We start from the raw sequence: 14,852 nt of genomic DNA, 5'->3' as shown, positions 1-14,852 counted from the left end.
AGCCCCAGCTGTTGGAAGCCATCTGGGAAGTTGAACCGGTTGATGAAAGATCTCTATTTCCCAGTCTGTCCCTCCTCCTGTGGTTCTGCCTTTCCAATAGAGATGTTTTCAGAAGAATAAAATGGGGTAATAGTGGATCTCGTTAGGCATGATCTTACCATCTTACAACACAGGTTTTTATCAAACTCCTTATGATAAAAAAAAAAAAACAACAACAACCTTGCCATTGCTTTATATTGCAGTGTTCTGTCTCTTGTGGTCGAGGGCATAAACAACGAAATGTTTACTGCTTGGCAAAAGATGGAAGCCATTTAGAAAGTGATTACTGTAAACACCTGGCTAAGCCACAAGGGCACAGAAAGTGCCGAGGAGGACGATGCCCCAAGTGGAAGGCTGGCGCCTGGAGTCAGGTGAGCAATGCTTCTCCGTTACTGACCACTTCTTTGTGTCTGGCCACGTGGCTGGCGCCTGTGTGCTCGCTTGTGTTTCTGTGCAGTCTCTGATTTATAGAGGGGAGCTCAGGGCCTGGGTGGGAAACCTCGTCATCTAGATTTTCGGACTCTTTCTCACCCTGTGACCTTGGGGTCAGTGGCTTCAGACCTGAGGACATGAGTTGGCTTCATGACTTTACTCACTGTGGTCCAACTTGGTAGGAACTGAGTTCAAATTGACTTTGAGGCTTCTCCAAGAAAGGGCTGTTGCTGTAAAGAGGTAGAAAATATTTCACTGCTGTTTACCGCGGGAATGGGGGCCCAGGAGGGGAAGTCCTCTGTTGTTTTCTAGTCATGCGACCTTGGGTGATTTGTTTAACCTTCCTGAGCCTACTTCATATGGTTCTTATGAGGACTTAATGCAATAATGAATGCCAAGTGCTTTGCTTAGGGGTCTGGATACTAACAGGCTCTCAAGCGTCCTGTTTTGTTTGGGTGAGGGTGATGTGCATGGCATGGGGAAGGGACTGAGTGCCCAAAACTCTGATTACCCTTAGACTACACTGAATCTAAATATTTGGAGAGCTAGAATGGGGTTTAAGCGTTTCCCTGCTGAACCCGAAAAAGAGACTTGAAAAGCTTCTGGATACCAATAAACACTGAGCAAGTGAACTAGTCTCTCGTCCACACTTGTTCATTTTCTCAGCTCAGTAATAGGGCTCGTTGTCTTTGAACATATGCTGCATTTATTGCTGATCCTTTGCTCCATATTCAAGAGTGTCTTATTTTATCCCTTGTTCTCTGGTGCAGTGGAGATTCCTGCAGATGACTGTTGAGAACCAGTGGAAAACTGGGCTTAAGATCAGCAGCAGCTAGACTTGATTCTTCTAGAATCTGGATTTCTAAGCCCCAAGGGATACCAGGCAACACTATGATAACATGAGGAACAGTGACTGAGGTTTTCTGAAATGCCCAGAGCTGGAGTCATTGGATTCTGTACACACATACACCTCTACTAGACACGTGCAACGTTTCCTACTGCAGTGGTCTCATCCTTCCCCAGGCCTTCATTGTAATAGACCTTGAGTGGAGAGGGTTGTGTATTTGTTCAGTTTAACAATCCAAGAAATCTGTACTCAACCAGAGAGCGCTCCTCCTCTGGCTTCCATAAGGGCCACATTCAAGGCAGTCTTTCATATTGGCCTTGCTTCTTAATGGATTCTCCAAGGAACCACTGTCATCTGTTGACTTGTAGCCCTTTTTATTTCTAGAGCTGTGTAATTCCTGTGCAAGCTTGCAGCTACCGTTATTTAAGATACCATGCTAATTAACTTGTCCTCTTTTGCACTTTCATGCTCTGTTACTTTTCTTTATTTTCCTCCTCAGCCTCTACTTATCTATTTGCATTTCCCTCCTGAATGTTAAGTTGAGAGCATACAAATGATGCTCATTTGAAAGGGCAATTTAAACACTAAAAAGGATGATAAGAGTCTTGCTTTTTATAGGTAAACAGTTTTGCTCTACTATGCTGTGATCTTAAGGGGCAATCTTCAATTGCTGACAAAGCGGGGGTGGTTAGGTTTAAACCCTGGAGGTAGTTTTGCTAACATAAGGTAATAAGATTATCAGAATGCTTCCTCAGAATAACTCACACCTGTTCAAAATGATTGCTAAGAAAAGTTGAGTCATCTTTGTGGAAAATGCAAGCAATCACACTTATGTAATGGTTAGCTTTATAACATCCTGATTTGGTTTGTGGAAATGAATTATAAAAGCATTCAAGAGAATGTGCTCTACGGGTGAAACCCCATTTGATTTAGTCATGTACCTGACAATAAACAGGATCAGCATTGATGGAGAAAGGTGATGTGACCGAGTGGAGAGTATTGGCTTACTAATGATGGGTGGTAAGCAGGACCATCCCTGAAGCAGTGACATTAAGCAACAGTAATGATTATCCATTTGCAACAATATTTAGCAGATGCATTTCTTACAGGTAGCTATATTCCAGTCATCTTGGCTTCAAGGCAGGCAGAATAATTAGTGTGATTTCTCATCATGTCAGGATGTTTGATGATAATGAAACTTGTAGAGTAGTGAGGTGGGAGATTACTCCAGCCATTATTATTTTCATGGCCTCTCCCCCTAAATTGATGTTTTGAAGTTTAAAATGAAGTGTTTCATTTCTGTCTTTGGAATTCCTGAATTTGTTAAAGAAATCAGCTTTAAGGAAAAATCTTTACTGATGTTTTAAAGGCTTGTTTTTTTAAGTTTCTCAGAAGTCTGTTTTCTCAAAAGCTAAGGGATGCCCAAGAATTTTTAAGACAGAGATTAGCATCCAACTCTATTTTTTTCATTATTTGATAATTTATTTGAAAGGGACAAAGAAAGAGAAAAACAGAAGTACAGACAAAGAGAGAACAACTTCTCATCCTCTGGTGCAATTCTCAAATGTCTGCAGCAGCTAGGGCAGAGATGAGGAGCCAGGAGTTTGGTTAAGGTCTCCGCGTGGGGGCCAGGAACCCAACACTGCGTCATCCCCACTGTCTCGCAGTGTCTGCGTGGGCAAGAAGCTAGATTTAGGAGCTGGATCTACCCACTGAACCTAGGCTCCGTGCCGTGGGGTGCGGGTGTCCTAACCAGCTGCTTAATCGATAAGGCAAATCCCCTGCCAGCCTTTTACATGGGAACACTTTGTTGTTACCATAAACCAAAAAGTTTAGACTTGTCCTATTCTTATTAGAACCATTTTTAATGCTGCTCCCTAATTAACAGCTCTGGTAGTTTTCTTTTAGTGATGCGAAATGTATTGATGTGTCTTGCAATCAGTAAAATCTTAGATTTGATTTAAAAAAAAAAAAAAACCTAATCTTTGAAAGATCTTCGTTACCTACACCAAAGTGGAAAATGGCCAGCAGTATCGTGACTCCACAAGCCATTCTTTTAAGACTTTTCATATCTGCCTAATCTAATCATAGGATGTGCTTCTGAAATGTCCCTCCAGTGTTTACGGTCGAAAGGTGACAATTGTGTGGCTTGAGGATACAGGAGAGATCTTCAAAAGGCCTGTGGGCATTCATATAAAAAAGCTTTGCATGAATTTCCAAAATGTCTATGCACCCAGGGAAATTTCATTCTATTTTTAGTGAACTTTAGAAGTCACTCTGTTCAGTTGCTTTCATGGGTTATGCTTTCCATTATGTTTCATTTTTATTTGTATCAAGAGCATTGATGCTATATTGTTTAAACACGGGCTTCCCACCCATACTCTTGCTGGTATTGTACAAAAGACATCGTATCAGCGCCATGATTATGTGCCGGTAACAAAATTGGAATCCATAGTGGCTATGCTGCATTACCTAAGACTACATTTCTTTTCTGGTTCTATTTTGGCTTGAGCTAATGCAGTTATCTTTGTTCTTTGCTTTGTTTGTGGATTTTCTGCCTAAAAGCATCTTAGGGAGTACAGAAGATATATTTTATGTAAAGCTTGGCATAGAACTGTCACCTGGGGAGGAGAGGGGTAGGTTTGTTCCTTATGGAACTCCTGGCAGTGTCTGAAGACAATTGGGGTTTCCACACCTGACATCCATTAGGTACCAAGCAGGACTACTGTGTTGTACAGCAGTCCCCACAAAGATTGTTCCATTGAGAAACTCTAGTAGAAACTTTGGCATGTAGTAAAAGTTTGTCATGGTTATTGCTATCATTTCTCATAGAAGTTGCTTTGCAAACTCAATACATAAAAAATTATGGCCACCATAATTTTACCAGTCATGCTGGAAAAAAAATAAGTAAACATCTTTCTAGGTTTGCAAATATATTTGATGATTTCCCTGAATTTCTGAAGTTTCCATACAGGGTGTCTTTATCTGTGGAAGCAAGCACCAGGTTTCCTTTACGCTGATGAGTGTTGCATACAAATGTTATGCAGTAGGGAGTAGAGAGCGATGTCAGGTAGCTCTTAACTCGGGATTTTAGAACAAAAAACAACAACAACAAAATCTACATTCGGATCTGCACCAGCAGCCCACCCATGCTGGAATCCTGGCTGGAGAGAGGTGCAGGGGGGGTTAGGGGAAGCACCTTCATAGAAGCTGCAAGGTGTTTCCCGTGAAACCACTCAGAAGGATGTGCTGAATGCAGCTGCAAAGTTGAACATGCAGGTGCACATTTCCCCGCAGCATCACCTCCACAGTCACTCAGAGGACTTTCTGATGCTGTTTTATTCATGGTTTAGCGCAAATCTCTCAGAATTCATCCAGCAAGCCTGGATGCCACAGTTATGCAAATTGTTGCCCCAGTGCAACAGTGCAGAAAGAAAGGTTGAATATGGAGAAAAAACTTGGATTCAATGCGCTTCATTTTGAGCCAAGATTATTGTTGGTGTGTTACTCAGAGGGAGAGAAAGGGCTTGTATGTGGTAGTGCCTTTAATGCGTATGGAAACTTTAGGATGTTTTATTTCAAACCTTGTTAGGAGATTAGGAAAGTCAGAAGCTGGAATGTCATGTTGTCATTACACCTTCCCGTGTCTTAATTTGTCTTCTGAAAATTATCGAACACTGTATGTAGGAAGTGATTTAAAAAAAAATTGACAACTTAGGACTCTTACTGCTTTGCCCTCATTGAACTATACAACAACTTCTTCAACAGCAGTCAAAAAGAGGTTTTGTTGACTTGATAGTCCATATTGTTTTAAAAATGTCTTTTGCAGTTTCCATTAGATTACTAAAACTACAAGATATGGGACATAGATGAACCATCTTCCAAATGTCAGTGAGTTTTTACAGCGTTATTGTGTCTCTCTGCATTTCTGTCTGCATTCATTGTTCCAGACATGTACCGTTTCATACTCAGTATCCCAGTTCAAGTAACCAAAGAGTGCTTTGGTTGTTGCTCTTTGCTGTCATGACAGTAGTGCTTGCACACATCTGTCCCTCATTCATTAACTTCACCATGTAGCTGCTCATGCTTTTCCATTGCACTCCATGGGGAATAGTTTTTATGTGACTTTGCAAAATGAAATGACCATTCTGTGCAGACAGGGCCATGTCTTGCACTTGGGAACCCTCCCATGACTTCCAAGACATAATGACATGAAACATCTGGTTTCTTGTGGGTCACAAACTCATCCAATACCAATTAGTCCAATTAAGCTCAAACAATAGTAGCTATGTTGACCCAAGATATTTTTTGTTTCAGCTGGCTTTGATGTGAAAATAGATGCCTCCTCCCAAGTATAAATTCCCCCTAAAACAATTTGATTTTTCAAGCTGCATTCTAAAGCATATTACCTATTATCTTAAAGTCTGATGGGAGAGAAAATTATTATTCAGCAGAATCCATTTGAGCATGATTCTAGAGAGTAAATTTCCATTAGTCTCTGAGGTGAATGTTGCCACCAGTTAATTGGGTAAACATTTCTTTTTAGCCTCTAAGACCTCAAGTCCATTCTGTAAGAGGACTTCCTTAGAAGACGATGGTTTTGATGTATGCTGGGCTTGTTTTCTCAAAACCAGACCCTAGAATGAGGGCTGAGTTATCACCACAATTCAGTAGTAATTTTTACTGGCCGAGTATAATTATATCCCATTCTTTCCAATCAGATTGTTGCCTTTTGTTTCTGTCAGAACTGTAATAAAGAAATAACTCTACGCCTGCCCATAAGTGAGATTATGAAACCCAGCAATGAAGAAACCATTAAAAAATTAATTTAGAGGAAAGTTAATTGCAAATTTAATATGGTGTTTTGCAAGTTGGTCAACAAAATTTTACAGCCTGATTAACTGTAGTTTGCAAGAGCTGAACACATTAAGCCTAAAGAAATGGCTTTCCCTGGTCAGCTCTTATTCTTCATATATTCTTCATTGAGGTTGTAAATAGGCACAAATATTTTAGTGAATTCTGTGGTTTAAAAAAAAATTATCTCCAAGAATAGAAGCAAGAAAAAGAAGCAATTACAGGGGGGGAAAAATCGACTTATAAGGCCCAAAAGTATTCAGTCTTTTATTCTCTATGGGTTATACTTGGACTATGCCGAGAAATTCTTCCTGCTCAGTACTGCATTTCCCAGTTTTTCAAGAACCTCGAGACCTCCAGGAATAACAGTCATTAAGGATATTCCTTTCTCATGGTTGCACTGTTTCTAGGTTGTGCTAAATGTTTTGTCAAGATCCCTCCCATCTTCTTCAGTCCTCTTAGATTTTTGTTCACTTTTGAGATTCCTCCCGACTTGAGTACCTAACTCCTTCTGCAGCACATAAGCAAAGCCAGATTTCGGATATTCTCTTAGAGTCCTTGTCATGGCAACTTAGGAGCAGCTGTGACAGCTGTGAAGGTCATGGCATTAGGAGCTCATTTCCTTGCCCTTGCATCCTCCCACCCCTACCCCACTTACATTCTCTGTCTTCGTAGTGCTCCGAGTCCTGTGGCCAAGGCATGCAGCAGAGGCGTGTGAGCTGTCAGATCGGAACACACAAAACAGCCAGAGAGACTGAGTGTAACCCGCACACGAGACCGGCGTCAGAACGTGCCTGCCAAGGACCGCCGTGTCCACTCTACACTTGGAGGGCAGAGCGGTGGCAAGAAGTAAGTAGAGCCATGACACACGCACCTGCCAGAGTGCTTTGCTCCACCCCCTTGTGTCCTTCAGGTCCATACCCCAGGAAGCCAGCAAAGCCACGGCGGAGGGGGCCAAGGGGAGCACAGAGGCATTGCTGGCTCCTTCCCAAAAGGTTTGCTGTCAGACCTAGTGCTTGCTCTGTCTGAAAAAATGACAGAGCTTCTCATTTTTAAGCAGTTCCTGCATCTGCGTTTCTGAATGTTCTGACTCCCTTAAAAAAAGAGCTTTAACAGGTCAGGCCTTGAGCCAGCTGCATAGAGATAAGTTGCAAAAAAGGAGGGGGAAGATGAAAGGAATGTGTCAGAGTGTGTGTGTGTGTGTGTGTGTGTGTATGAGAGAGAGAGAGAGAAAGAGAGAGAGAGAGAGAGAGAGAGAGAGAGAGAGAGAGAGAGACTTGGTCATCTGCAGGAACCTAAATAGCCACAAGGCAGACTGCAGGATGGGTCTTCTCTCTGCTTTTCTTCTTTGCATAACTTTGGCAAGTAGAAGTTGAGCACTCAAGTGAAACCCTGGTTAATTAGTGAAGGTTTTCCAGTGATCCCTCCCCCCCTCCCCCAAAAAAAAGGCTCAATCCAAAGAAACTGCTCTAAGTTAATGTTTGGCTTAAGAAAACAAAGTGTCCCCCAGGGACAAGTCTGACTAAGAAGGTAAGACATTAAAAAGAAGTTTCCACAGTGTGTACAAGACTGGAACATGGGAAAGCAGGAAGAAGAGAAGTTGAAAGTGAAACCAGATTGAATAAGGTTAGGATGAAATGAAATGTGTGCTTCAGGGCTGAAAGTGGGAGTAGTAACATAGGGAACCTCACCTCCTCTCAGCCCCAGGGCACAGGAAGAACTTTGGAACTAGAGGGCGAGGGAGCAGTCGCCGGCTCTGTGCTAGGTGAGGAATGCTTATCCCCTTGTTGCACCTTTTAAACCTTGAGAGGGCATGCCCATCTCATTGAGGTTCCAAGTGGGCTGTCCTATGCTAAAACTGCCATGCACCTGACAAGTGGAAGAAGCAAGACTGGGTGCTGAGCGTGTCCTCTTCAGCTGGGATGAGATTCTACAGCTGCACCCCTTATCCAGCAGGGACCCAGCCTCCCCACCCTGCAGCCTGCTTAGGAATCCCACCTTCTGCATTTCCTCAGGCCTTTTGTTTGTTGCCTTTCTGAATGATTTTTTACTTCCAGAAGAGAACGGCAGATGGAGATGTCTAAAGCAGGTCAGTTTCATAGGAATTATACTTGACCTAGACAGTCACTGGGAATCCCAGTGGCTTCTGGCAATACAGGTGGGATTTGTGGCACCATGTACAGCCACTGGCCAGTGTGTGACTTAGAACTGTGAATCCTACTTCTTCAGAGCCTCAAGTTTACCATCTGTAAAATGGGAACAACAGTTGGGTAGCAATTTTCTGAGACAGTTCATCATAATAGAATTATCTTGCATCCATTAGGGTCTTGGCATTAGTGAGGGATGCAGAAAAGAGAAGATTCCCTCAGAGTTTGCTTCTGGCTCTTTTTGGTAACTCTTACCTTGTACTTATGATTGCTTCCTGTTTCCCTCCCCCTCTCCCTCTTCACCTCCTGTCTGACTCAGCTCTGTAAAACCACAAGACGTGCCTGCAAATTTATGTCTTCGCATGCGCTGTGCAGATGGACCTGTTGAATTCCTTCCTCTCCTACCTGCTGTCCAACTCTGCATGAGAGCAGACAGCCAACCTTGGGAGAGGCCCTGAGCTGAGCCTCTGGGGCAGGAGTTTGCCTGAGGTTCACTATTGGCCCACTCCATAAGCACCCATGGGCAGAGTGCGACAGCCACCTGCCTGCAACAGCTTTGTCTGCTTGCACCCAAGATGGACAATTGGAAGGGGGCTCTGGGTGGTGTAGATGCCCGGGGCATCTTTGTGTGCCCTTGGGCAACACCAGAGTGGCCCAGTGAGGTTCAGGGTAGCTGGAGGAGCATACAGCCCCCTGCAGAAGCCTCTGTGTGGCTGGGATGCATGGACCTGCAGGCTGCATGCTAGATCACTCCTCGCATAGCCCAACAAACAGGAGCTTGGTGTGAGCACTGACCCGAGTCAGACACTGACCTTAGTGGTCCAGGTCAGGAAGAAAGTGGGAACTCCCCCAGGGCAAGTCCACAGTGATTATTGCTTGTTCCTAGATGCATGATCAAAGGTATTCTAGTTAAACACTAAATTGGATGCTCACCGATAACACAGTCTTATCCAGACTGTGTGCCCCAGGGAGGGGACATCCTGGCCTGAAGTTGGTAAGCTTGCCGTGGCACTGCCTGCCAGCCCCCAAAAGGAAAGTGCTGGAGTCTACCTCCCAAGATGGGTCCTCGTTTCTCAGCAGTCCTCAGGAGCTACTTCAGAACTTCTGTTGACTTTTTTCATTTTCCCTTTAGCCTCCCATGTGTGGATTCTTATACCCCACCCACGTGTTGGCAGGATATAGTTCCTGCTGGACACATGAATGCACTTCTATAGCACATGGCATCTTTGTCTTCTCAAGAAGTAACCCAGGCAGAAACTCTATGCACGCAGCATCAGATGATCATCAGGGATGCTATGCAGCTGCACAGGTCACATACTGCACAACTCTAGGGGGCACCATTCCTTTAAGCCACAGGATGGGGCATCCCCTAGATTTATCAAGCACAGTGGCTGCGATACTGTGAAAGTAATAGAGCTAGTTGCCTAAGCTATGGCCCAGGCACTGTAGAGTGAGTACTGTTACATCAGGTACTTTATATAACTTTCCGTAACTCTCTGATGTAGCAGTTGTGTGTTTTCCCCAGGCAGTGTGTGAGAACTTGAGTTTTGGGTGAGTAAACTCATCAAAGGTGCATTCAGCATGTTTTAGGGCTGGAATTTGAATCCCAGCAACTTGGTATATAAAACACACCAGGCGAATCTTTACATTCCCCAGTTTGTCATGTCACCGTGCACCTAACATGAAATATTTTTATTCCCTCTTGAAGGCTTATCAAGCCTCCTCCTGTAGAGGGCGTTGTCAAAACAGTGTCCCCACTACTGGAGACACTTCTAAAATGAGATTCTTGCTCCAGGTGGCTAGCGATCACCCTGCAAGTCTTCTTGGCAAGGAGGGTTGGGAGGCAGGGTCAGATGCACTCACACTCAGAAGGTCTGTTCTGCAAGGCCACTGACTGCACTAAGGTGGGACGTCTGTGTACTTGGGCTGTCAGATGTTGGAGAAAACGTTCTGTTCAGGCATTTGCATCTCATCTCCATTATGCACTAGAAGCAAAGTTTTACCTACAGCCTCCCGGTAGGAAGTCCACCTTTCCACATTCTGGTGAGCTCATGTGCTTAAACGCACAGACTCTACCACATGGTCAGAATGAGTTAGAAGTGGGACAAAATGCAGGATTCTATGTGGTACCCAGCCCCTTCCAGACGGCTTCCTTTTTGTGCAGTGCCAGCCTGCTAGAGAGCTCAGTTTGCCTGTGCCTTACAGAGGTGGGCTTTTAACGTCACAGATGAACAGCAAGCAACCTGTCCTTCTCAGGGCTCCATTTTACCCGTTTTGGAAATAGGATACTGTAGAGAGAAGTTCTTTTGAGAATTAGCAGAATAAAGAAATCATTTGATGATACTGTATTCTGATTTATAGAATCATTTGTACCTACAAAGATCCTTCTGGTGAAATTCAGAGTATGAATTTATGAGGGCACGTGTCTTTAGCAATGAGCAATGAAACTTGCAGTTCGTACAAGTGTGCTCTTTTGCCCTTCACTAGGGTGTTTGTTCTCTCCCTAGCATGTCTGTATCACAACAAGGCCACACTGTACCTGCCCTCACTGCAATCTCCCCTGCTCATCCTTCAAGCCTCATGTAAGATGTTACTTCCACTCAGGCGTATTTTCCGCTCATAGCTCCCCACTGATTTCTCAGCCAGGTGCCCTTTGTCTTGTCATTGCTTGTCATTTAAGATGGTACCAACAGCATCAGAGACACCCACTAAATGAGCACACTGAGAAAGGTGGATAAAGGAAAGAAAGAAAGGGTGCAGGGAGAGAGAGAGGAGACCAAGGCTGGGGAATGGATGGCCTTTGTTCTGCAGCTCTGAGCTGAAGACATTCTCAAATGTCTTCTGGAATCGTCCACCAAACACTGTTTTTTCCTTTTAAAAACAGCTGTGTGTTTTCTTGTCCCAGTGCCACGGACATGCTGTGCTCAGATCCATCTGTCCCGCTCAGAGCTTCCTACCCCATGGCTGTTTGGCCGAGGACAGAGACTTGGGCCCCTCCACTGCATACTTGGCTTCTCAGGGCTTTTTTTGAGGTCAGCCATCGAAAGATTTCCATTTTCATCTCTTCAGCACAAAAAGTAACACATGAGAAGTATCTCCTTAGAAAATTGCTTTAAAAGGATTTCGTGATGGTTGCAATGGGGCATGATCAGGTGTTGTGTGTGTGTGCGGGGGGTGTGTGTGGCCAGATCATAACCCTTTTACTCATTTCCTCATTAATTCATTCAACTGTTGGTCACTTTTGCAGGACAAGGCACCAGACTTTAGAGATGCTCTAAAAACTTCAAATCTCATACTGTGTGCCCTAAAAACCCCTCCCAGGGACAGTAGATAAAATTGCTGCCTGCTATGCCAGCATCCCATATCGGAACACTGGTTGGAATCCCAGCTGCCCTGTTTCTGATTCAGCCCTCTGCTGATGTGCATGGAAAGACAGCAGGAAAAGACCCAAATGCGTGAGTCCCTGTACCCATGGGGAATATCTCGATGGAGTTTCTGGCTCCTGACCTGTGCCTGGCCTCACCCTTTCAGCCATCTGAGAAAGTGAACCGAAAGATGAAAGAGCTCCTTTTCTGTGTCTGTCCATCTCTCGCTATGGCTCTGCCTTCGCAGTAAATAATATTTTTTGTTTCTGAAGATTTAATCTTATTTGAAAGGCAGAGTTACAGAGAGAGAAGAGACAGAAGGAGAAATTTTCCATCTACTGGTTCACTTCCCAAATAGCTGCAGTGATGGGAGTGGGGCCAATCTGAAGGCAAGAGCCAGGAACTTCTTCTGGGTTTCCCATGTGGGGACAGGGACCCAAGGCTTTGGGCTGTCCTCCACTGCCTTCACAGGCATTTTAGCAGGGAGCTGGATTGTAAGTGGAGCTACCAGATTCTAACTGGTACTCATATGGAGTATTATGAGGCTTAGCCTACTGTGCCCTGGTGCTGGCCTGTGACACTCCTGTCTTGATTATATGTTCCGCCCCCTCCTAAGAATGCCTCCACCACTTCACACCTGGCTTCCTCATCTCCTTCATCTTCCTTCTCATCTGCTGCCATGTGGGCTCTGCTTTTATAGCTGTGGAAATTTCCATGTTCTTCCACTCCTCAATGACATACATACACAGCTGTCCAAGGGAAGGTGGAACAGGTGTTCATCTGCAGTGGTCTCCAGGGGTCTCCAGGCACCATCACCGGAAGCCAACAAGGTCAGACCCCAGGCCCCAACACTGGAGCTTGCATGATGCAAACACAGGTTGAATGAATGGATGACTGTAGAGCAATAGGTTGTATTCACAGTGTTACTTCTACCTCCTCCTTGTCTCGCAGTTAAATGTACTGGCTGGCTGCCAACATGTGCAGACTCTGCATTCCTATCTTTTAAATGGGCTTCAAGAATAGGAAGACTGCTTTGTTTGTGTAAAATAGAGGACGTGAATTGCTGCCCATGCTGCTTTCTCATCACATAAAAGCTTTATGTAGGAGGGAAAGTTAGACCTAGTGTTTAAGACACCTGCCGCTCTAGAGTATCAGGGTGGGTTGCCAGGTTCCTGCTAATGGAGAACATGGGAGAAAACAGCCATGGTGCAGGTCATCTGGTTTCTGCCATCCATGTGGGAGACCACACTGAATTGCCCGTTTGTAGCTGAGTCAACGGATAGGAGCTCTCTGTTGTCCATCCTTGTGTTTCTCTCTCTGTGTATGTTTATGTGTATAAACAAATAAGGGCAATAACAACAAAAAATGCCTCATGTCACACACACAGACCACTGTGCTGTCAGGGTCCCCAGGCCTCTGACTGGCCTGGTCATCTACGAGCCAGCAGTACTGACCTGACAGGGGAAATACCTTTTTCCATGTGTGGGGATAGTCAGCAGCCTTACCAGGCTGAGCCTATTGTTAATATCAAGTGCCTTTCTCCTCCCTAGGGTTAGAGAATTGCATGGAAAAGGTATATTTGAGAGTGAAAAACAACTTGATTACAATCTTTAAGCAAAGACAATTTCGACCCATTGTATGAAATGGTCCCTTTTAGACCATCGACCTTACTGTGGTCAGGCAGCTTGACTGGATGAAATTGTACTGTGAGAGTTTATTTTAGGCATCCTTACCCTCAAATTTGGAGCATGAGCTCCACCCTGTACCCCATTAATTTCAGCACAGTAAAAGTACCATGGAGCCACAGGACCACAGGCAAGCCACCCATTGAGCCCAACCCTGCCATTATTTCCATCCTCAATTACAGTGCAAGTTCAGTTCCACAGAGCCCACCAGTGCAACGTGTGCACTTGGCAGAAGTTTCTGGTTTTTGCTTTTTGTGGGATTTTTTTCCCCTAAAAGCTAGAATAGAATTTGGGGGAAATCTTTGGGAGATTAAAATAAGACTTGTTGAACTTTTTAACTCAATCTCACAACATTCTGGATCATGTTCCAAGACAAGGGAAAGAGTCACAAATCCTATGCAGCTGGGGGAGCAATCCTACCAAAAGGCTGAGAAAACCCAAAAAGTGTGAACTGGGTTTGTTTTCTGATTGCCACCCCCCACCTCCCCCACCCCGTGACCTAGTTAGGGGTTCGGATTCCGGGAGAAAAATGCCTGCCAAGTGAGGAGTTTCCCTTGACCAACCCTGAAGCAGCAAGTCACTGATTTACTTTTGTTTAAATGTTTATCGACCCCAAAGATAGATTTCCCAGCCGCCTTTTCTACCACTGGCAGGACCGTTCTTTAGGGAGGCTGACCTACCTTCACAACAGAGGGTGGAAAGGCATCATCAGGTGCTTGGAATTCCTTGGTTTCCACTCTACAAGGTTTGTGGTCACTGCAGAGGAAGGCTTTCGTGTTAGTGGGAAGGAGAGAGGAGGAGCCGCAGCGGTAGTCCAGGCTTAGCTGCCCGGTCCCTGGGATCCTCCCTGTGTCACCTGCCACCTGATTATGGGAGAACTTGCGTTTCTCTGTGGTGTTAGGTATTCTGCATGGATCACCGCCTCACACAGAAGCTTGCCGGTCCCTTTCAGTAGCCCTGGAACTCAAATGAAGATATGAAAATGAGCTCATTTCACCATAGCTCCTAACAAACTCTAAGGAAACCTGAAACCCCAGATCCACTGAGCTGGGAAAGTGGGTTCAGGAATCCCCACCCCAGCCTCAAGTGCTTTTGCTTCTCTGGACTTGCTCACATCATGGTATTAAGTCATAAGGATGCTCTAAGAAAAAAAAATAATAATAATAATAAAATGAAGAACTCACATTCTTTAGACAGAGGGTTACTTCCAAGCCACAGAGCCAGGCAGCTGCCTGAAGCTTGGGCCTTGCTGGATGGATGGTCAGGGAAGGAAGTGGTGTGTCTTGGAGAGAAGATGCCGGAAGGACTGCTGGGAAATGGGCATTTCTGGGAAGAAGAAGAGCTCATCCTTTACGTGATTCTTGGTCTAATTAAAAAAAAAAAAAGGCGAGAGGCTAGAATCTTTCGTCCGGCCCTTTGGGACTGCATGTGTGCATGGGTCTGGAGTGTGTGGGCTCTAAGGCCCTTTGTAGACCCACCAGGA

At 44.7% G+C, this 14,852-nt stretch overlaps 1 protein-coding gene across 2 annotated transcripts in view; it reads left to right on the top strand.

The window, feature by feature from the left end:
• The window catches only part of ADAMTS9 (ADAM metallopeptidase with thrombospondin type 1 motif 9), a 147,058-nt gene that overhangs the window by 112,646 nt on the left and 19,560 nt on the right, over positions 1-14,852 (top strand). For both annotated transcript variants that reach the window (XM_040995061.1, XM_040995062.1), the window contains 2 exons: positions 243-410; positions 6,848-7,021. In XM_040995061.1, coding sequence (XP_040850995.1) covers positions 243-410; positions 6,848-7,021 — 342 coding nt within the window. The remainder of the gene's footprint in view (positions 1-242; positions 411-6,847; positions 7,022-14,852) is intronic.

Source organism: Ochotona curzoniae, unplaced genomic scaffold, assembly GCF_017591425.1.
Source record: "Ochotona curzoniae isolate NIBS_2020 unplaced genomic scaffold, NIBS_Ocur_1.0 contig_908, whole genome shotgun sequence".
In the NCBI taxonomy this organism is placed as follows: Eukaryota; Metazoa; Chordata; class Mammalia; order Lagomorpha; family Ochotonidae; genus Ochotona; species Ochotona curzoniae.
Note: the sequence above shows the minus strand (reverse complement) of the source record. Positions and strands in the feature narration are given on the sequence as shown.